General features: G+C 38.2%; 1 protein-coding gene across 1 annotated transcript; it reads left to right on the top strand.

The window, feature by feature from the left end:
• Nucleotides 1-4,735: 4,735 nt before the first annotated feature.
• Nucleotides 4,736-23,075, top strand: SPDYA (speedy/RINGO cell cycle regulator family member A; the record flags this gene model as incomplete). Its single annotated transcript, XM_084235522.1, has 7 exons — nucleotides 4,736-4,858; nucleotides 5,726-5,975; nucleotides 7,297-7,355; nucleotides 9,013-9,098; nucleotides 11,550-11,721; nucleotides 19,478-19,775; nucleotides 22,987-23,075. The coding sequence occupies exons 1-7, from the start codon at nucleotides 4,841-4,843 to the stop codon at nucleotides 23,073-23,075; spliced, it is 972 nt and encodes a 323-aa protein (XP_084091648.1). The 5' UTR covers nucleotides 4,736-4,840.
• Between the last annotated feature and the right edge of the window lie 64 nt (nucleotides 23,076-23,139).

The raw sequence follows: 23,139 nt of genomic DNA on the forward strand, positions 1-23,139 counted from the left end.
AGCACCCCCTCCTTCAGCACCCGCTCCTTCAGCACCCGCTCCTTCAGCACCCGCTCCTTCAGCACCCCCTCCTTCAGCACCCCGCTCCTTCAGCACCCGCTCCTTCAGCACCCCGCTCCTTCAGCACCCGCTCCTTCAGCACCCGCTCCTTCAGCACCCCGCTCCTTCAGCACCCCCTCCTTCAGCACCCGCTCCTTCAGCACCCCCTCCTTCAGCACCCCGCTCCTTCAGCACCCGCTCCTTCAGCACCCGCTCCTTCAGCACCCCGCTCCTTCAGCACCCCGCTCCTTCAGCACCCGCTCCTTCAGCACCCGCTCCTTCAGCACCCCCTCCTTCAGCACCCCGCTCCTTCAGCACCCCGCTCCTTCAGCACCCGCTCCTTCAGCACCCCGCTCCTTCAGCACCCGCTCCTTCAGCACCCGCTCCTTCAGCACCCGCTCCTTCAGCACCCGCTCCTTCAGCACCCCCTCCTTCAGCACCCGCTCCTTCAGCACCCCCTCCTTCAGCACCCCGCTCCTTCAGCACCCCGCTCCTTCAGCACCCGCTCCTTCAGCACCCCGCTCCTTCAGCACCCGCTCCTTCAGCACCCGCTCCTTCAGCACCCCGCTCCTTCAGCACCCGCTCCTTCAGCACCCCGCTCCTTCAGCACCCCGCTCCTTCAGCACCCCGCTCCTTCAGCACCCGCTCCTTCAGCACCCGCTCCTTCAGCACCCCGCTCCTTCAGCACCCGCTCCTTCAGCACCCCCTCCTTCAGCACCCGCTCCTTCAGCACCCGCTCCTTCAGCACCCGCTATTTCAGCACCCGCTCCTTCAGCACCCCGCTCCTTCAGCACCCCCTCCTTCAGCACCCCCTCCTTCAGCACCCCCTCCTTCAGCACCCGCTCCTTCAGCACCCGCTCCTTCAGCACCCGCTATTTCAGCACCCCCTCCTTCAGCACCCCCTCCTTCAGCACCCCCTCCTTCAGCACCCCGCCAGGCGTTCCCATTTAGTTCCTTCCCCCACTCACCCCGCGAGGTGTGTGTTATGCGGCCCACAGCTAAGTCATTTTTACTGAATGCTTGCTGTGCCCCAGCCCAAAAAGCCGAAACAAAAAACAGGTGCTGTGATGACCTGGGGTCTAGGTGAGGACGCGGGGCTCCCAGGTGTTAAGTGACGCAATCAAGTCCTAGTGCAAGTCGGTGCAACGGTGTTTTTCAGGTACACGCTCGCCTGGCTCTGTCTGCTGCCTCCAGGTGCCGTTAAGAAGCCTGTCTTTTAAAATAATCCGCATTTCACTATTTTCCTTTCTTTCCTCTTCCTCCTAATAATTGCTGCATTTTAAAGGGAGGTGGGGTGGGCAGTTCACACCTTCTTCTGCACATCGTTTTTCTAGCACGTCCCTTCTTTAATTCTGTCCAGTAGAGTTTCCATTTATTACCCCCACGTCTCCAAAGTGTGTGTATCACTTTATTCTCTAGTGGGTTGGATTTTAGTCAGATTTGAATTTATTGAAGCAGCAGTGCCTGTAATTTTACAAACGCTGTAGCATCTAGCACTTGACTGAGGGTAAGTGCTCTAGAAATATTATATGATTAATGAGTTAGGGAAAAAACTTTAAAATGTTGAAATTGTGGAGATTTGGTAAGAACCCAGAAAAACTTCCAGTGGTTTTGCCAGACTGTCCTAAATTTGCTTAATTGTTTTTCAGTAATTAGACGCTGTGGTTAGGATAGAGGAAATCCTATAGTCATTTCTGTAAGAATTCCCCTTAAAGAGTTAATTTGGCACAAAACAAAACACCAGGGTAACAAGTCCATCTCTCTTCCCCCCAGCAATGACTTATTTAGCCACTAAGTCACAATTTATTATGCACATTTGCACTGCAGGTGCTAGAATTAAATTTTTACACTGTAATTTTATAGCTGGGGTAGGTTTTCCTGGCAAGGGGACACTAAGTAACGTCAGACTGTCTGACTGCTTACCATGAGTCAAGTGTCTTCCCCTTGGTTTAATCTTTAAAGCAGTTCAATAGTGGTTAAAGAATATACATCTTTGTTATCAGACAGTCCTGGATTCAACTTCTAGCTTTATCACTTATTTTGTGGCTGTGAGCAAATTTCTTAAACCTCAAACTCCTCATCTAGAAAATAAGAATAAAATACCCGCCTTAAAAAAAATGTTTTCGGATGAGATCCGGCGCGTTCAGGGTGGTGTGGCTTTTCAAAATCAAATAGATAATGCATGTAAAGTGTTTAGAACAATGTGTAGTATATACTAGGTTCAGTGTGAGGCCGTAATTACGAGAAAATTAATACTTAACCTGTTGGCCTGAATTTCCAACGGATATTGCTGTTAGATTTTTCATATAGGCAGATGAATCACCAAGCGACTTCTCTTACGTGATTCTGGAAGCTACCACAACCACAGCTCTTTTTATAACCTCCAGAAAGAAGGAATTATTTCAAATGCCTACAGATTTATTGTCTATTTACAAAAAATAATCCTATTCATGTATGAATTCTGGTATGAAATTTTTCATATTGAGGGAGTCCTTGTAAAAACTCATTGATAAGGAGGGCCTCCCCGGTGGCACAGTGGTTGAGCGCTGGACTGTGAAGCTGCCTGCAGCCTCTGCAGTGCCGGTTCGATCCCCGGCTGCTCCCCGGCCACCGGAGGAGGATCCCCCATGGCGCGCAGACCTCTCCTGCCACCCGCTGCTCCCCTCAGCAGTGTACTTCGGTCCTTCTGCCTGCTCTGCTCCCCGCTCTGGCTCTGGTGAATTCTCTCACCCTCCCGCGCTTCTGGCTGTACCCAGTGCTTGTATAAATAAATAAATAAATCTTTAAAAAAAACCTCATTGAAGGATTTTGCCATGTGAGCTTAGTTTCTCTGAGGTCCCTCTCCTTTCCTGTCACTGGCCATTCCCTGAAGTGGCCTATATTTTAATTTGCTTTTCATTCTTTTGCTCTTGCTTGTCATGAAAAATCTCATTCTCTTAGTTTATCTAGGTGAAGAACAAAATTAAATACTACCTCAAGATACAATTTGACTAAGAGTTGATAATTGATAATTTCACTCCTTTGGCTCCTGCTCAACAATTTTCTTGCCAGAGTTTGCCTGTGAACCTCAGTGAATCTATTTGGGGAATTTCAGGCATTTACTTCTCTTTCCATTCCTAAGTTTTTTATGAAATAGCCGAACACATACATAAAGATTTAGTGGGATAATGTAACATTATATTGTGAGCATGACATTTATTTTTTTGGTTGACAGAAAATTTGCATTACATGGTATACTCATAATAGTTTTAATACAGTAACACTATTTTAAGTTACTTACCATTGAGTAAAACTTATCTCCTGGAAGATATACCACAGTTATTCTATATTCTGGCACATTCCAACCTTGAGCAGAGCCCCCATACCTCAATTTGAGAAGCCTGACTATTTAGTTTTTTTCATCTAGATGTAAGGCTGCTCTTACTGGGGAGGGGGAGGGGTAGATGCAATGAGGTCTCCAGCTGTTACCCAGATGGGGTGGGTAGGAAAGAGCAGAAAATTTTTACAGACATATCAAGGCTGAGTTTATCACATTTCTTGTTCTGTGGAGTATATAGTACCACCAACCCCAGCTCCAGTATGCCTTCAGTCTGGTCGGACCTAGACTCTAGGAAAAAAGATAGAGGAAAGGGTGGGATACAAATTGGAGGAGAAGCAATTAGTGAATCAGTTGAATATAATTCTTCCACCTAATACTTCACCTTCTAACTCTATAATGTTTGATGTGGTAGCCGCTAGCCATACAGTGGTTACTGAACACTTGGACTGTGACTGGTACAGTCCAGTGACTGGATTTTTATTTTATTTAAAAATTAAATACCAAGGCCTCCCCGGTGGCACAGTGGGTTGAGCGCAGCGCTGTGGAGCTGTCCGCAGGCTCTGCAGCATGGGTTCAATTCCTGGCCAGCCAGGGAGATTCCCTGTGGTGCAGCAGACCTCTCCTGTTGCACCCGCTGCTCCCCTTAGCAATGCTTTAGGTCTGTCTACCTGTTCTGCTCCCCACTCTGTCTCTGGTGAATCCTCTTACCCTCCCATGCCTCTGGCCTGTACTCCAGCTATTGTATAAATAAAAAATAAATCAAAAACATTAAATACTGAGGGAGTATAAAATAATTTTCCCTTACATACTAAACTGTTTGGGTAGGACTACATTTTACTTTAACTGTTGGAAGTTTAGCATTTGAATTGAAGTATGCTATATGTGTAAACAAACACCAGATTTCAGAAGTTTAGTATGAAAATAAAAGAATGTAAAATATCTCTTTAATTTTTATAGTGATTACATATTAAAATGATACAGTGGATATACTGAGTTACATAAATATTAAAATTCAATTCAGTTGTTTATTTTTACCTTTTAAATGTGGCTTTAAAATACAAAATTACAGGGCCTCCTTGGTGGCACAGGTGGTTGAGCGCAGCGCTGTGTGGCTGTCTGTGGCCTCTGCAGTGTGGATTCCATCCCAGCCGGCCAGGGAGATACCCACATGGTGCGGCAGACCTCTCCTGTCTCACCGGCTGCTCCCCTCAGTAGTGTATTTCAGTTAGACTGCCTGTTCTGCTCCCCACTCTGTCTCTGGTGAATCCTGTCACCCTCCCACTCATCTGGCCTGTACCCCGGTTCTTGTGTGTATAAATCTTAAAAAAATACAAAATTACATATGCAACTCGCATTATATTGGACAGTACTGATCTAGCCCTGCTATATCCAATTTTATTTTCCATTCCTTCCTTCAGCAGGGAAGTTTCTGAGGGTCAGAAAGGAGACTCTGTACTTAATTCCTTGAACACCAAGGGAGGCATGGCTGTCTGGGTCACTGTGAGTTCTGGATTCAGAGGTTCTCATTAGGGTCTTAGAGTAGTTTTCTGCTTTGCCTATTCATACCTCCATTTCCTATTACCCTGTAACTACCTTGACTACAGAAGTAATACTAACTAGTAATTATGTAAACTTATCACCACCAAATATGGTAATGATTATGCATATTGTTAAATACTGATGGCTTGACTTTGTTTCAAATTTTATTAGATTATAACACTGTGCACTCACATATACTTTACAGTCAACCACTCAACTAGCATAGTCATACTCTGGTAATTTTAAAAATTAGAGTGATTATTAGAATTCCTCAAAGCACATATACCATGTTTCTTTGCTAGAATTGTTTTTAACTTTTCAATAAATATCAATAAATGCTTGTTGAATAAGTGGATTTTTATATATATCAAGGAATTTATAAGTAAGAAAATGTTTTTTTTTGTATATGAGGTTGCTTTTTAATATAATACTTAATAATAATGATCATGTTTTGGAAACAGTTTATATAGAATTATGTCAGTATAAGCAGAACAAAAAAAAATCAACAAAAATGAATATCACAAGTAGATTATAAACCCAGCATAGTTACTATAGTTTTCAGATTTGGTTTTGAATTCTCTAGTAGTCAAAGCAAAATAATATATAAAATCTTATAATTTGGAAGAGAAAGTTATCCAAGGAAACTTAACTTTTCTTAGCACTGAATTCTAGAAGCAATTTTTCATGTGAGTCTTGTCACAAGAATTAATATTATAATAGGAACTCCAATAACATTTAATATGACTGCATTTCATATATCATCAAATTAATTGTTTTTATATACAAGTGAATGAGTATCATAAATAATTGTATGTTTTATTTTTCCAGGAATCTTGGAAAACCAAAATGAGGCATAATCAGCTGTGTTGTGAGACACCACCTACTGTCACTGTTCATGTAAAATCAGGGTCAAATAGATCACATCAGCCTAAAAAAACCATTAATCTGAAGCGTCCTATTTTTAAAGATAGTTGGCCAGCATCTGAAAAAAATGCACACAATAACAAGTCTAAACGTCCCAAAGGACCCTGTCTAGTTATACAGCGTCAGGAAATGACTGCTTTCTTTAAATTGTTTGGTAGGTTTAAAATATTGTAATAGTGGTAATTGTAAAGATTTTTAAACTTGAGAATGTAAAGATCTGTTTTATGATTCTGTTATTTTCTCTATCAGCTTTTCCATCTCAAATCAAATTTGTTTTTTTTTTTCACTTAGTCTTTTTGTTAATGTTGGGGTTTTGTTTTCATTACTCTTAGATTAAAAATTCAGACTCGCTTAGCCTCTTGACTACTTAAATTAGTTTTCCGGCTAGCAAATGTAAATTCTAGGCAATTTTGTATCAAAGTAAAATACTACATAAAATCCCAGGTAAGCCACCTGACCACACAGTTTGACTGGACCAGAGGGGTTTTCTAGAACTTTAACTGCTAAAACTGAGCAGCTCTTCTGCCCACCTGTGACTATGCAGGTGCATCTCTTTTTCTTTCTCCTTTTCCTAATAAACCTGTCCTTTTAAAATATTAAAAAAAAAAAGACACAAAAAAAAAACAGTTAAGTGGGAAGGTTAATCAACCTAAAGAAGTTTCATTATTGCAACAGGGGAATATTGTTAAAAATTAGCTCTACCTTATCATACTCATAATGAAATTGATGTTGAATTTGTTCAAATTATGAGATAATGATATTTTGCTGATAAATTTCTTTAAAAAATAGCCGGAAAGAAACTTCTTTAAAGTACTTGTCTTTGCCAAAAGAGAAGAGTTTTTTTTTTTGAGGTAGTACGGTAAGGTAGACAAATTATAAATAGGGTAGAATAGATGGGTTCTGGTAATTATGAGAATGAATCAAGTCAAGTAGATTGATTCAGATAACAGGCCTCCTTGTTTATAGAAAAAGGTAGATGTGTATAAGAAGAAGGAGTTGGAGAGAAGAGTTTTTACCCTGCTAAGACGACAGAAATCTTAAAAAATAATAATAATAAAGTTGGGGCGCAAGCTATTTAAGATTGTAAAGAAATCCAAACAAGAAGATGAGACAAGAAAAAAATGGGCTTTGCTGGTGGTACAGGTGGTTAAGTCTCAGCACTGTGAAACTATCCCCAGCCACATTGGCCTGAGTTTGATCCCCAGCCAGGGAACTAACCCACATTGAGCAGCAGACCTCTCCTGCCTCACCTGCTCCCCTCAGCAGTGTATTTCAGATACAACAGGCAGTAGATCTGCCTGTTCTGCTTCCCACTCTCTGGTGAATCCTTTCACCACCACCATCCCACCCTGCACCTCTGGCTTACACCCAGTTCTTCGGTGTATAATAAATAAATAAATAAATCTTTTAAAAAAATTCTTCAAAAGGAAACATTCTATTTTTAAAATACAAGTCATAGCTATCTTTTGTTGTAGATGATGACTTAATTCAAGACTTCTTATGGATGGACTGCTGCTGTAAAATTGCAGACAAGGTAAATTTGGAAACAATACAATCATTAACCAGGATTCTTATGTTACTATGCCATCAGAGCTTTCATGAAACTTTACAAGAATTTCTGTTAAAGTTAGGAAAGGAGACTTGATTGCTCCTCTAAAGCAGAATCCAGGGGACCTCAAGAGTGGCACAGGAGTTGAGTCTCAGCACTATCAAAAGCTATCAAGCTCTTGCCAGCCACTGCGGCCTGAGTTCAATCCCCAGCCAGGGAGCTGACCCACATGGTGCAGCAGACCTCTCCTGTCTCACCCACTGCTCCCCTCAGCAGTGTATTTCAGTAGATCTGCCTGTTCTCCCCACTCTGTCTCTGGTGAGTCCGCTCATTGTCCCCCTCCTAACCCGCATCTCTGGCCTATGCCCCAGCTCTTCTACACAAAAATAAATGAAATTTGAATAAGGAAATAAAAATTCAGCAAGACTTCATGTCACATTTAATGTGCCAACCAACAGAAATGGAATGAATAGAACACTAGCTTGTAATTAAATACTCAAATTAATATTGGTATTAATTAATACTTAAATTAATATTGGTGCTATCTTTTCTATTTCAAGTTTAACTGAGATGACAAAAATAAAATGGAGGTTTTTAATTTTGGAAAGTTAGTGTTGGAAAAAGACCATGTTCCTGTTGTCCAACTACAACAGTTACCAACTCATGGCTGTTCTCATTTCTTCTAATCCCATTTCCCAAAACTGGATTATTTTGAAGCAGATCCCAGACATTCTAACAATATATCCATGTATATTTCAAGATGTGTCTCTAAAATATGAGGTATATTATAGTGTTATTAACACCTTTAAGAAGTATGCCTTACGAATATTCAGGTCATAATGGAATTGTAAAGTTTAAGCTTTACAAAGGTTTTAAATGCATTACAGTAATTCCGGTTGTTGGACAGCAGGGGGCAGTGCTTTTAAAGTAACTAACTAGGACTGCATTTTAGCACTATTTTAAGATTGTGCTACTGAAAATAACCTTGAAAACTTGGAATCACCTTTGTGGCTAATCCTGTGCAAAGAAACTGAATAAACATTTTATGAGAGAAAATCTAACATATTGATATTATGACTTGTTTTTAATTTGAACATCAGAACATGGCATAGAATTCTAGTATCAGGCTAAACTTGTCTTTTTCTTATAATAAATACATGTAAGACACTTTTTCAATGACAATAGAGCCACATCATCCTAGTTTCTGATTAGAAGTTATTTTTAAAAGATTACTTTAAAAAGTGAGTATGGATGTCTGCATCTAATTCACAGGGTTGGGGAGGTGGGGATTGTATATACATGTCCATCAAGCCAACATGGCAACATATTAACCAGCAGTTAATCTAATGAAGTATGTATGCCTAGTTGTATTATTATTTTTTCAACTTTTCTATAGGTTTGAAATTTAAGATAAAAAAATGGACTTAAATTTAAGAATTATAATCTAAATCATGATAAATAGTCAAGAACTTTTTTACTATTCATATGAATTACAGGAAGTGAAAAAATAAGATCAAATAGCTAATTCTGTAAAAAGGATAAATAATATTTTAATTCATTCATATTAAAAGTAACTAATTTAGAGCAGTTTTACTTATTAAAGCTAAATATTAATATCTACTTTTAACTTCTTTCCCTATAGTATCTTTTGGCTATGACCTTTGTTTATTTCAAGAGGGCTAAATTTACTATAAATGAACATACCAGAATAAATTTCTTTATTGCTCTGTAAGTATACTTTATTCTAAGTGATTTTTATGGTAGTTATTTAAAATATATGGTACCTTATTTAAAACAATTTAAAATCTAATATATGTTTCTTAATAGGCCTTCCTGTATAAAGGTTATACATTTTTACTTTAATAGCATATTTTATGTTTTGTTTATTAATCTTATTCTACTGTATGCCTAAGATTTATTTTTCACTTGGGTTTGCATTTTACCTTTCATATTTTTCAGAGTGCTCAATAAATTATCCCAAATTGCCCTCTTGTAGACTTAGATGTCTTTAAAGGTCAGAATATTCTCTTTGAAATTTCCTATTAATGAAAAAATCATCATCATTGCCCTTTTGCATTGAACATCTGTGGAAAATGCTCTTGACAAACTCATTGTGGATTTATGTCTGTCGCATAGTGGTTATTCAGATCTGATACCTGTAGCATCTACTGTTTAATACACTGAACTTTGACCAAGGACTATAGTATGTTTTCCAATTCTTCACTTGACTTTATATTAGGCACTACATCTAGCTCTATGATGTGTTGAATGGTTTTTAATGGCATAGTTTTATAATCTAAAGGTATCTAGGTCAGAAGTCTGACAAAATTGATGTAATTTAAGAATATCTGTATCAGTCTCAAACTTTTCTACCCAGTACCTGGATATAATGGTACAGTTCCCACTACAGCTCCTAACATTGATTAAGTTTTACTCAGTTTGCTTAATTCTGAATGAAAAAATGATTAAAGAAATAGGACTGAGGAGACTGATCTCTGCATGTCTTTAGGAGAGAGACACATTTCCTCATGAACTCAGTGTAAAATTTGATGATGCTTGCCAAATTGGGATATAATAGTATATTATATTATGTGCAAGGAACCACAAAAAAAGTTTTTTATAGCTCATTTAATCTTCCCTATGAGATACATATTTTTACAACCAATACTTTCCCAGTTGGGAAGTTGAGGCTTAGATCTTGTTTCTAATAGCACAGAAGTTATTAAGCCACAGAACTTGAACATACATTCAGGGGTGACTTGCAAGTGGCCAAATTCAGCCATTGATCACTAAGCTATATTGCTGTTTACATATGTCTTATGTGTAGGTGTTCATGCAATATCTATTTTGTATTTTTTCCTCACCTGAAAAGTAAATCAAAAGATGCTTTAGTTTAAATCTTACTAGATGCCTGAAATTGGATTTCTTTGGCTTTTTTGGTAAACTTTTACCAGTGAAACATTGTGTCACCTTACATTGTATAGAAGTCTTTAAGTTGCATTGCATGTTATATTATAAACTCTATATTCAAAATGCAATGAATTATAATTTTCATTTAATATCTAAGCATAATTTTTGGATATACTGACTTAGTAGTTCTTCTCATTAAATATTTCCCTAGTTACAGGTCTAGCTCAAGTTATTTTCCTCTTTATTATTCTTCCATATTCTTATTTATAGTTATTTTTTTCATACCTAGTTGCCTCTTCTACTTGACTGTAGGTACCTTAAGGGAAAAGAACATGTGTCTTTTTTTTTTCTCGTCCTTTAGTGACTAACATATATAAAGATTTTAAATTCTTTGAGTAAACATATGCAAAAGAAATGGTCTCTACTCCAAGTCTGTTTCAAATTGGATGACAACTTACATGTACACAACACAATCTCATCACATTGAACCTGAAAAAATTGTTAATCTAGAGTAGAATCATAATGTAGTCTGTAACATAGTACATTATATGTTTTTAAACTTTCCATGTTTTGCTTAGTCAGCAAGCATGAAAGGGGCTAACCTCTATCTCTGTTTACACTTTATTAAGAATTATCAGGGATATTAAAGTAAAAACTTTATATAATTTCATAGGGGACATGTTTTGACTCATTATTTAATTGAATGGGTTTAACAATGAGAGGCTTTATAATAAGATTGTCTGATCCTCCTCAAATATTCAGCAAGATACTGATTTACAGATGTCTATAAGGGAGTTCAGCTTCCCGAATGAGGGGAAGACTGTCAGAAAGGCTCAGAGGAAACAGTGCCCACATTCACCCACAGCTGGAAATAGTGCCTGCAACCACCAGCCAGACTAAAAACTTCGTAATTTGCAGGGTATTGCGTAGAGGACTCAAGATGATTTTACCTCGTAGCAAGGGGTAATTAGGCTCACACGGAACATTGCTATAGATCTACCTAGCAAATTATGAAATAAAATAAGACCTGAAAGGATCTGTTTCCAATTAATTTAACTGCATTCCACATCAGGGCTCAAGATTTATAGGAATACAAACATATCTAAAACACAAGATAAAATTCATTCTATGTCTATTTTTGATCTGCATTTCATTATGGGTAAGGTTGAACATCTTTTATGTGTTTAAAAGGGATTTGAATTTTTTGGTCAACTGTCTGTTCCTGTCCTTTACCCATTTCTTTTTTGAGTTGTTGGTCTTCTTTGTTAGGTATCTGGCTAATACAGTTGAAGAAGATGAAGAAGAATCCAAGTATGAAATTTTTCCATGGGCTTTAGGGAAAAACTGGAGAAAATTATTCCCTAATTTCTTAAAGTTAAGGGACCAACTCTGGGATAGAATTGACTATAGGGCTATTGTAAGCAGGCGATGCTGTGAAGAGGTAAGATTTTAAAATACTTCATCTGTATTCTCTGTCTTCTGTTTATATAATTTTCTTTGTCTTGTTTTTTAATGCATTTCTAAGTTTTCACTTTTTGTATATATAAGGATACTTCATTAGCCTTGATGTTACCTGAATACAACTTGTTATTGCAATGTTTTAATTTAATTTAATTTTTCTTTAAAGATTTATTTATTTGTGCATACAAGAACTGGGGAACATACAAGAACTGTGGGGGGTGGGGGCAAGAGGATTCACCAGAGACAGAGTGGGGAACAGAACAGGCAGATTGACTGAAATACACTGCTGAGGGGAGCAGTGGGTGAGTCAGGAGAGGTCTGCTGCGCCATGTGGGCAGTTCCCTGGCCGGGGATTGAACTCGTGCTGCAGTGGCTGCGGATAGCTTCATCGATTGTGTCTTAACCCCTTGTGCCACCAGGGAGGCCCCCACAATCTTTTAATTTTATACCACAGTAATTAAAAATTGTCATTACTGTTTTTCAGAGGAGCCTACCTCTGTAGTAAGTATCTTTATTTTAGTGTGTCCCTCTTGTCAGAAAGCTCACCAATAGATTGGGGAAGGGTAGTATATACTAATTCAAATTCCTAAAATTGAAGTGTGAACCATATAACTTAAACTTTAAATTGAAAATCATAACTAATTTTATACAAAATACATGTTTCCTTGATGCCAAGTTCTATTAAGATAAAGCAGAAAGATCCTAAAAATTAAAAGATCAGTAATTTAATGTTGATTTCCAATAAGGAAGTAAGTTAATGTTTCAAACTAAAAGCTTCTCATAAAAAATTAAATTGAAAGCAGTGACCTACCTTAAGCCAGTATTGTTGCAAAAAAAAGTTCGGTAAGTGTGGGCTATGTAATGCTTAATTTAATGAAATCTTACTCAGTTAAATTACTATAGACTAGGCCTCCCCGGTAGCACAGCGGGTTGAGCACAGTGCTGTGAAGCTGTCCACAGCCTCTGCAGCACTGGTTTGATTCCTGGCCGGCCAGGGAGATTCCCACATGGCACGGCAGACCTCTCCTGTCTTGCCCGCTGTTCCTTTTAGCAGTGTACTTTGGTCCTTCTGCCTGTTCTGCTCCCTGCTCTGTCTCTGGTGAATCCTCTCACCCACCTGTGCCCCTGGCCTAGCTTATACCCCAGTGCTTGTATAAATAAATAAATCTTTAAAAAAAAATTACTGTAGACCAGAAGAGGCAATTAGTGGACTAGTGTTAAACCTGAGGGAAAAGTTTTGATCTGTCATGTTTATTAATGAGGTGAGGATGTAACAAATGTGCATATTTGTAGATTAAATTAGGAGGATTGTTGTATGTTGGAGAATGTGCACAGTTTCAAAAATAATTTAGAAGACTGAATAACCAGCTAAGCATTTACAAGATTAAATTTAGTAGAAAAAGATAAAAAATCAGCTTATAAGCCACCCCTAAATTAATGGATCCTTATTAAAGGATTTAAACTGGACTCATTTCAGTTACAGGGCATGGAAAGAGTCCTGTATGATTACTTATTTTTTTTTTGTCACTACCTCCCCAAGTCAAGAGTTGATAACTTGCACACCTGTTGCCATCATTGAATGCAATAATGGAACCTTATGTGAACATTTTATTTTTGGAAAGAGTGCTCTGTGCCTTATGGGACACTCAACTAAGAGCAAGGAAGGAACACCAGAAGTAAAAGGCCTGAAAACAAAATGCTCATTCAAGACAAACCTCATGACAAAATGCCCACCTACTCCTCAGATACAACTGACATTTTTAACTGCTACAACTTTCATTTACACTATTGGATCTGAAACTAATGATATTGCTGGCACCAGACTACTAAGTGCCAGAAAATGATGTGACTGTATGTGCATATGTGCAAAAGACTAAAAAGTTTTACACAGCTCTAAACTCAGTTGTATAATAGGATTTACAGAAAACTTTCATGTCCACTTACATTAATAGAAGTATAGTATCTAGAAAAAATGAGGTATTTATTAGATTACACCTAAAAGACTGCATTTGGTTTGGTTGCACTACACTTTAAGAACATTAACCAATGATTGTATGTCCAGAGGACAACAACTGAAATAGAGCAAGGACCTAAAAGAAAAATGTCATATGAGGAATAAAAATGATTAGAGATTTTTAGTATGAGAAAGAGAAGATTCACGAAAATTGCTAGCTATTTTCAAATATTTAAAAGGTCATGGGGGGCAAGATACGGATTTGATTTGTATTTTATAGCTCTAAGGACTTCAAAGACCTGTGAATGGAAAGCTAAAAGATTCACTAATAGCTCAATATGAAGAATATTATTCTAACATTTATCTGATGTGATAGGCCTCCTGAGATAGTGATTCCTATCATTAATAGTTTTTTTTAAACAAGCAGCTAGTTGTCTTGTAGAGGAAATTCATACTTTGGGTAAGTAATTAAACTAGATCACTCTAAAAATTCCTTCAACTGTGAATTTTAAGAGTATAAAGTTGTAAGTTTTTACTGCCTAAACTGCTGGGCAAGGTAGTTTATTCCCTAACATTTGACAGAATTTATTCACTCATTAAGTAAACATTTATTTAGTAAGTATTAAGTATCAGACATTGTATTCTTGTATTTCTTTTCATTTAAAAAAGGCTTAATGCAAAAATAGTGATATTAACACCTTTTAATTCTGGGTAGTAAAAATATGGATATTATTCTTTATACTACTTCATAATTTTTTTAAGTTTACCAATTTTAAAGGATTAATGGAACTTCAGTTTTACACTTCATAAAGATCACCTTATTTAAATGAATGATTCCTGTATCTTCTATCATAGTACTCTACCCCCTTTTATAGCACTAAACAAAATTTATATTTTGTTTAAGTAATCATACAGGACTCTTTCCATGCCCTGTAACTGAAATGAGTCCAGTTTAAATCCTTTAATAAGGATCCATTAATTTAGGGGTGGCTTATAAGCTGATTTTTTATCTTTTTCTACTAAATTTGCTTGCCTCTTTTCTGTTTAAACTGAAATCCTTAAATTTAATGAAGTCAAAAATCTAGTGTAGTTCTTCATCTCTACTACCCCTCTGTCCTCACATTGCGTTGAAAACAATCAAATGTTCTCTTTTACTGAGAAAATAAACATAATCAGAAAGTGATGTGAGCATGATCCTGCCATACTGTACTACACACTACCTGCTGTGTACCCATATATTCTTCCTTCTCTTTATTTCTAAGAAAGAGTTATCTTTGCTGCTGTCCAAGCTCATTCCATCTATTTTTGCATTAGAGCTCATCTTTTCCTGCCTTCTCAAGGATGTCACTCCAGTAATTGTTTCCCTTTCCAGAATTTTCACACTCTCTATTTTATCAAATCAGTGCCATCAGAATACCATCAATAAAAAAAATAAAACTTTAACCCCTAGCGACCACTACCTTTCTCTGCCCTGCCTCTTTTACAATTAAACGCTTTAAAAGCGTTGTCTATACTATCTGTATTTCTTCCCCTTCCTTTCTCCTTGAGCCTATTAGACAGTCTTCTTTTAAAGATTTATTTATTTATGCATACAAGAACTGGGGTGTAGACCAGAGGTGTGGGGGATGAGAGGATCCACTAGAGTGGGAAGCTGGGGATTGAACTCAAACTCATGCTGCATTGGCTGGTGATAGCTTGATAGCGCTATGTCTTTAAACCCTGTACCACCAGGGAGGCCCCCTATTAGACAATCTTATCCCTGTCACTCCACAGGAGTTTGTCAAGATGTCAAATATTTCTGTATTGCCAAAACAAAAGGTTAGTTCTCAGTCCTCAACTTATTCAACTTAGCAGCAGAATTTAACACAGTCCTTCATTTCTTCCTGAAAAACTTCTTCACTTGGTTTCTATGACACAAGGTATTTCTCAATCACCTTGTCAGTTCCTTTTCACCTCACCAGCCTCACTAGCATGACACAGGGCTTAGGACCTCTTCTCTTTTCTGTTGACATTAGCTTACTAAGTGATCTTGTTCACTCTGAGGCTTTAACAGTGAAAACTAACAGTTGTCTCCCCTAATTCTGGATCTGCACATGCGATTTGCTGTTTGTATTTCATTATCTAGTAAATACCTTAAACTTAACATACTAAAAGTTGAGTTTCTGATTTCCCTACACAGACCTCTAAACCTGGTCCTTCTGCAGTCTTTGAAACATCAATAAATGGTAACTTCATCCTTCTAGTTGTTCAGGTCAAAAAAAGTTGTCACCCTAGACATTTCTTTTTCTTACATCCATACCTTGAAAAAAAAAATACACTTGCCAGTCCCATTTCCTGGATACTTCCCTGCTTAGCCTCCCCCGCTCCCCTTGGGATTCTGTATGTTGCAGTATCCTACCATTTCTTACTAACTCCAACACTACAACCCTACTTTGTCATCTCTTGCTTCAATTATTGCTGTGACCTTCCAAATAGTCTCTTTTATAATCTTTTGCCTAAAACCTATAATCTGTTCCTCATATAGCAGCAAGACTAGAACTTTAGGAAAGTAATTATGACTCCTCTACTCAGAAACCTCCAATGACTTCCCATCTCACATAGGGTAAAAGGCAGTTCTTATAATGGTCTGCCAGCTTGCCTCCCTTATTTGTTTGACTTCTCCCACCTTTGCTCACTTCACTGCAGCCACACTGGCCTTCTTGCTGCTCCTCAAACATAACAAGCACACTCCTACCTCAGGGTTTTTACACTTGCCGGTCCCATTTCCTGGATACTTCCCCCTATCCCAAAACCCTGGAATTCAATATGCTTCACTTTCTCATTTCATTCAGAACTCTACTTAAAGGTCAAGCCTTTTCTTTATACCCTACAGAGAGTAGTATCTCCCTCAGTGAAATAGAACTGAAGAACCCAGAAATAAGCCCTCACATTTATTGATTGATTGATTGATTGATTGATTGAAGATTATTTATGCAAGCACTGGAGTACAGTCAGAAGTGGGGGAGGGTGAGAGAATTCACAGAGCCAGAGCGGAGAGCAGAACAGGCAGACTGACGAAGTACACTGCTGAGGGGAGCAGCGGGTGGCAGGAGAGGTCAGAGCGCCATGTGGGACCCTCGCAGGTGGCCGGGAATCAAACCAGCGCTGCAGAGGCTGTGGGCAGTTTCGCAACCCAGCGCTCAACCACTGTGCCACCAGGGAGGCCCAACCCTCACATTTATGATCAATTGAATTTTGACCATGGTACCAAGAAAATTCAACAGGGAAAGAATAGTCTTAAACAAATGATGCTAAGACAACGGAATATATACATGCACAAGAATGAAGTTGGACCCCCTACTGTGTGTGTGTGTGTGTGTGTGTGTGTAAAACTTAAGATGGATCATAGATCTGAATGTAAGAGCTAAAATCTATAAAACTTTTAAAACATAGGGGTAAATCTTCATGACCTTGGATTAGGTTTTTTTTTATATCAAAAGCACAAGTAACAAAAGAAAATAAAAATTGACATCATCAAAACTAAAAATTTTTGCCCTTTCAAAGGATGCCATCAGAAAGTGAAGCAAACACATAAAATGGGAAGAAATTTTGCACATAATCTATATGATAAGAGAGTTGTATCTAGAATATATAAAAGGCTCTTACAACTCAATAATGAAAAAACAAAAATAGGCAAAAGTTCAGAATAGATACTTCTCCAAGGAAGATACACAACTGGGCAAGACACACGGAAAGATGCTCAACATCAATAGCCGCTAGAGAAATGCAAGGTTAGAACCACAGGAAATACCACTTCACACCCACAAGGATGACTGTAATTTTAAAGCAGGTAAACATTGGCAAGGATAAAATTGGAACCTTCATGCACTTCTGGTGGGTATGTGAAATGGTATCACTGCTTTGGAAAACAGTCTGGAAACAATTCTTTCAAAGGCTAAATATATGACCATCAATTCCACTCCTAATTATATACCCCAAAGAAATTGTGTCTACACAAAAACTTGTACATGAATGTTCACAGCAACATTATTTATAATAGTCAAAAAATGGAAACAGTCCAGATGTTCATCAACTAATGAATGGTTAAACAAAATGTGGTATATCCATACAATAATGTATTGACAAAGGAATGAATTACTGATGCATGCCACAATATGGGTGAATGCAAACACTACAATGTTAAATAGAAGAAGCTAGTCACTAAGGATCACATATTTCATAGTTATGTGAATTTTCTAGGAAAAACATTCAAAGAGACAAAAAATTAATGGTAGCCAGGGGCTTTTGGGAGAGGGGGAAATGTGTTAATGATTGTTTTCTTTGTAGAATGAAAAGTTTCAAAGTGTGAAGATGTTCTAAAATGATGGTAATGTGTTGGAGGTGGCCACCCCGCGTAGTGAGCAGAAGGGCCTTGACCCGAGTCCCTAAGGCATGTGAAAACACATGTGTCTTGGAGGAAAACCTCTGAGTGACAGGACTTGGTGTTGAGAGCCTGGAAAGTGACCTGCATGGAGTCAGGCTTCCACATCTCCACAGTCTGAGAATAACAAAATGGAGAGACCCTGCGCAGTGAGCAGAAGGGCCTTGACCCAAGTCTTTAAGGCATGTGAAAACACATGCATCTCAGAGGAAAACCTCTGGGTGACAGGACTTGGTGTTGAGAGCCTGGAAGTGACCTGCGTATATCTCCACAGTTTGAGAATAACAAAAATAATGAGCGAACTTCCCAGGCTCTGGCTAGGGGGCAATAAGATTATGTGTGTGAGAACTAACCACCTGGTACCCTACTGTCTGAAGTAAATAGATAATAGTAAGAAAACAGACTAATCATTCATACATGTTATCATTATATGGTATGCTTTGATGTTACACCTGCTACAATTAAAATAGTATATAATGAGCACTAAGACAATAAAGATTTACTGCATGCTGGACATGACAGTCCCCCATGTCTGATTTCCCTCCCCGTCGTGTCCCAGGTTCAGACTCACTAGAAGTCCACAGTAATGGTTGTGAAATTCTGAATGTGCTTAAAGCCATTGAATTGTACACTTTAAATGGGTGAATTGTGTGGTATTTGAGTTATATCAGTAAAACTTAAAATAACAAGTAGAACCTCCCACTACATAGCAGTGGGAAGAATCACTACATAGCACTTCATAGAACTTAACCACCATATAACCAAATAGCATATTATATTCTGTTTCACATATCTTCCTAATGTCTCTTTACCCTTACTAGAATATAAATTCCAAGAGGGCAAGGTCTTTATTTTGTTCTTACTGTATCTTTAGTGCCTGAAAAATGCCTAGCTTATAGTAGGTACTCAGTAAATATTGCTGACAGAATAAATGGAACTTAGAGCATCCACTTCTTATGCATACCTTCTTATCCTTGAAATGGAAAAAAAAACACTTTTTCACTTGGCTCACTTAGTACTGCCCTTTACTCTAGTGGCAGATAAACTTTTTTTTTTTGCTGTTCCAATCATTTGAATCAGTGTATATAAAAGGCAACTTTACCTACTAGATTTATTCCTGTTCTCCTAAGTATTCAATTAATGTCTTGTGAGTAAGACACGAAAGTTCAGTGTTGTAGGGGTTATAAAGAAGCAACAGATCACTTTATAGGTAATTCTGCCTTATCTAAACATGCTTTTTTTTTAACACTTAGATTTTTAGATGGTTTTCAAGATAGCTGTTCTTTAATTGTAGTTTTTATACTTAGTTTTACTAATTGTTAAGCTCTTTTTAAAATTCTAAAGGAACACTTTCTGCTATAGGTTATGGCCATTGCTCCAACCCATTATATATGGCAACGAGAACGCTCTGTGCATCACAGTGGAGCTGTTAGAAACTACAACAGAGATGCAGTTCAGCTGCCCCGGGGACCTAGTGCCACACCAGCTGATTGTTCACTCTGTGGTAAAAAAGGAAGATATGTTAGACTGGGACTGTCTTCATCATCATCTTCATTTGGTGATACAGTAGGGGTGATGGAAAAACAGTCTCAAGAATCACACAACTCATTCTCAATGAACATAACAGTTGATCCATCTCAAGCTTATAGCTGTTCTCAAGGTATGATTTAGTGATATGTTAGAATGAGATATATGCAAGTTACTAATAAATCCAAGTTATTTATTGACCAGTAGTCCTCACAGGCAGGGGTACATAATTTATATACAATAAGTTAAATTAGCATTGAATGTTTTCCCATTTCAGTTGTTTCATGCTTTGTAATAATTTTTTTTTTGTTGTGGTAGCTTACCTAAACTACATTTTTAACATGACATATTAACTTGAAACCTAATACATAATGAGTTGCAAGTGTATTATTTTAAGAGACTAAGCCATTTTCTTTGAAATGTTCATTTTATTCAAGAAAAGATTCAACAAAATAAATTTACTTGTACTCTCACTACCCAGCTTTATCAGTGATTAACGATTTTCCTTTATACACTTACTAAAATTGAGGTATAATTTACATATAATGTTATTAGTTTTAGATGTACAATATAAGATTTTTTAAATCACATTTTTAAAAGATTTTATTTATGCATACAAGAGCTGGGGTACAGGCCAGAGATGTAGGGGGTGAGAGGATTCACCAGAGACAGAGTGTGGAGCAGAACAGGCAGATCAACTGAAATACACTGCTGAGGGGAGCAGTGGGCAAGACAGGAGAGGTCTGCTGTGCTATGTGGGTAGCTCCCTGGCCAGGCATTGAACTTGTGCTGCAGTGGCTGTGGATAGCTTCATAGGTTGCATCTTAACCCCTTGCGCCACCAGGGAGGCCCAATATAAGATTTCTTATATGTATACATGGTCAAGATATTTCACTACTATTATCATAGTTACAATTTTCTTGTGATAACTTTTTAAGATCTACTTTCTTAGTAACTTTAAAATATACAATATTATTACCTGTAGTGACCATTGCTATATAGTACATCTCCAGGACTTATAACAGGGAGTTTGTACCTTTAGACTACCTTCAACCATTCCCTACCCACCTTAACCACCTCTGGGAATCACCAATCTGTTCTCTATATCTGTGAGTTTTGGTTTCTTTCTTTGCTACTCCTTTTCCTTCCTTTCCTTCCCCTCCCCCATCTCTTCCTTCCTCCCTTTATTTTTTTAAAGATTTATTTATGCATACAAGAACTGGAGTACAGGCTAGAGGTGTGGGGGGTGAGAGGATTCACAAGAGACAAGGTGGGGAACAGAACAGGCAGATTGACTGAAACACACTGCTGAGGGGAGCAGCCGGTGAGTCAGGAGAGGTCTGCTGTGCCATGTGGGTAGTTCCCTGGCCGGCTGGGGATCAAACTTGTGCTGCAGTGGCTGCGGATAGCATCATAGGTTGCATCTTAACCCCTTGCGCCACCAGGGAGGCCTCCTCCCTTTATTTTTTAAGTCTTTTTTTCTTACATTGTTGTTAATTTTTGGACAGTATTTGATTTCTCCCTCAAGTGTAGTCCTTGTAGTTCTCGCTTCACCATAGCACCTGTGATCCACCATCGTCCCTTGCATTCTTCCCTCCCAGTTTGAATGTGATATCATATAGTAATTGTTGGATTTCACTTAACATACCTTCAAGGTCTATCCATCTTGTTGCAAATGGTAAAATCTCCTTCCTTTTTATCTTTGTATGGCTGAATCTCTCTCTCTCTCTCTCTTTCTTCCTTCCTCTCTCTCTCTCTCTCTTTCTTCCTTCCTCTCTCTCTCTCTCTCTCTCTCTCTCTCTCTCTCTCTCTCTCTCTCTCTTACACACACACACACACACACACACACATTTTCTTTAGTCATTCATCCTAAGTTGGGTTGTTTCTATACCTTGGCTATTGTCAATAATGCTGCAATGAATACAGATAACTTTTAAGTTAGTGATTTTGTTTATTTCAGATAAATACCAAGAAGTGGAATTACTGGATCTTTAGGTAGTTTTATTTTTAATTTTTTGAGGAACCTCCATACTCTTCTCCATAGTGGCTGCACCAATTTACATTACCACCAACAATGTATAGGGATTCCCTTTTCTCAACAACTCATTAACATATTGTCTTTTTGCAGATAGTCATTCTAACCAGTATGAGATACCTCATTGTGGTTTTGATTTGCATTTCTCTGATGTTTACTGATGCTGAGCATCTTTTCACACACCTGTTGGCTACTTGTATGTCTTCTTTAGAAAAATATTTATTCAGATCTACCCATTTTTTTTTAAAGATTTATTTATTTATTTATAAAAGCACTGGGTACAGTCAGAAGCGCGGGAGGGTGAGAATTCACCAGAGCCAGAGCGGGGAACAGAGCAGGCAGAAGGACAGAAGTACACTGCTGAGGGGAGCAGCGGGCGGCAGGAGAGGTCTGCGGCCGGGGAGCAGCCGGGGATCGAACCGGGGAGCAGCCGGGGATCGAACCGGGGAGCAGCCGGGGATCGAACCGGGGAGCAGCCGGGGATCGAACCGGGGAGCAGCCGGGGATCGAACCGGGGAGCAGCCGGGGATCGAACCGGCGCCGCGGAGGGTGCGGGCAGCTTTGCAACCCAGTGCTCAACCGCTGCGCCACCGGGGAGGTCCATAGCCCAGGCACTACTTTAAAACACTTTAAAACCTACATAGGGTGCCTCCCTAGTGACGCAAGGGTTAAAGTCTCAGTGCCATCAAGCTATCGCTAGCCACTGTAACAAGAGCAGGATCCCTGGCCTGGGAGCTGACCTCTCCTGACTCACCCACTGCTACAGTCAGCAGCATATTTCAGTTAGTCTGCCTGTTCTCCCCATTCTGTCTCTGGTGAATCCTCTCCCCCCACCCCCATATCTCTAGCCTATACCCCAGTTCTTTTTCACTAAAAAATAAAAAAAAATAAAAAAAATAGAGAACCTTAAAGATGAGCTACACATACTAAATGAAAAAACATTATAAGTTCTTAAAACAATAAATGACACATGGTAAATGCTAAATGCTAAATAAGTGGTATATATGAATAATAAGCTCTAGTCCTAATTCATATTTATAAAGTAACATATTTCACTGAATGTTTGGTTTACATAACAACAGAACAATTCTAAGGTTCTTTCAAGCTGGTTAAAAGATTTGAAGATAAAAGAGATTCAAGAATTGATACATTTTTTTCTTATAATTTTTAATTATCATTATCAATTCCCCCTTATTACTATAACTCAAATTTCTTTATTTTTTAAATATATACAAGCCATTAAAATATGTATTTGAAATATAAAAGATACATAAAAATTTTTCTTAAAATGCCTATTTTATTTTGGTAGCCAATGACCATCAATCAAACAAAGAAAAGAAAAATAATTTTCTGAAGAAAGATAAATCTATGGCATGGTTTACAGGAAGTGAAGAATGAGATGGTGCAACAAAACCAACTTGGAATTATTAACTACATAATATCAAACTAACTGCAAGACAAG

This window comes from Talpa europaea (genome assembly GCF_964194135.1).
Source record: "Talpa europaea genome assembly, chromosome: 6".
NCBI classification, from domain to species: Eukaryota; Metazoa; Chordata; class Mammalia; order Eulipotyphla; family Talpidae; genus Talpa; species Talpa europaea.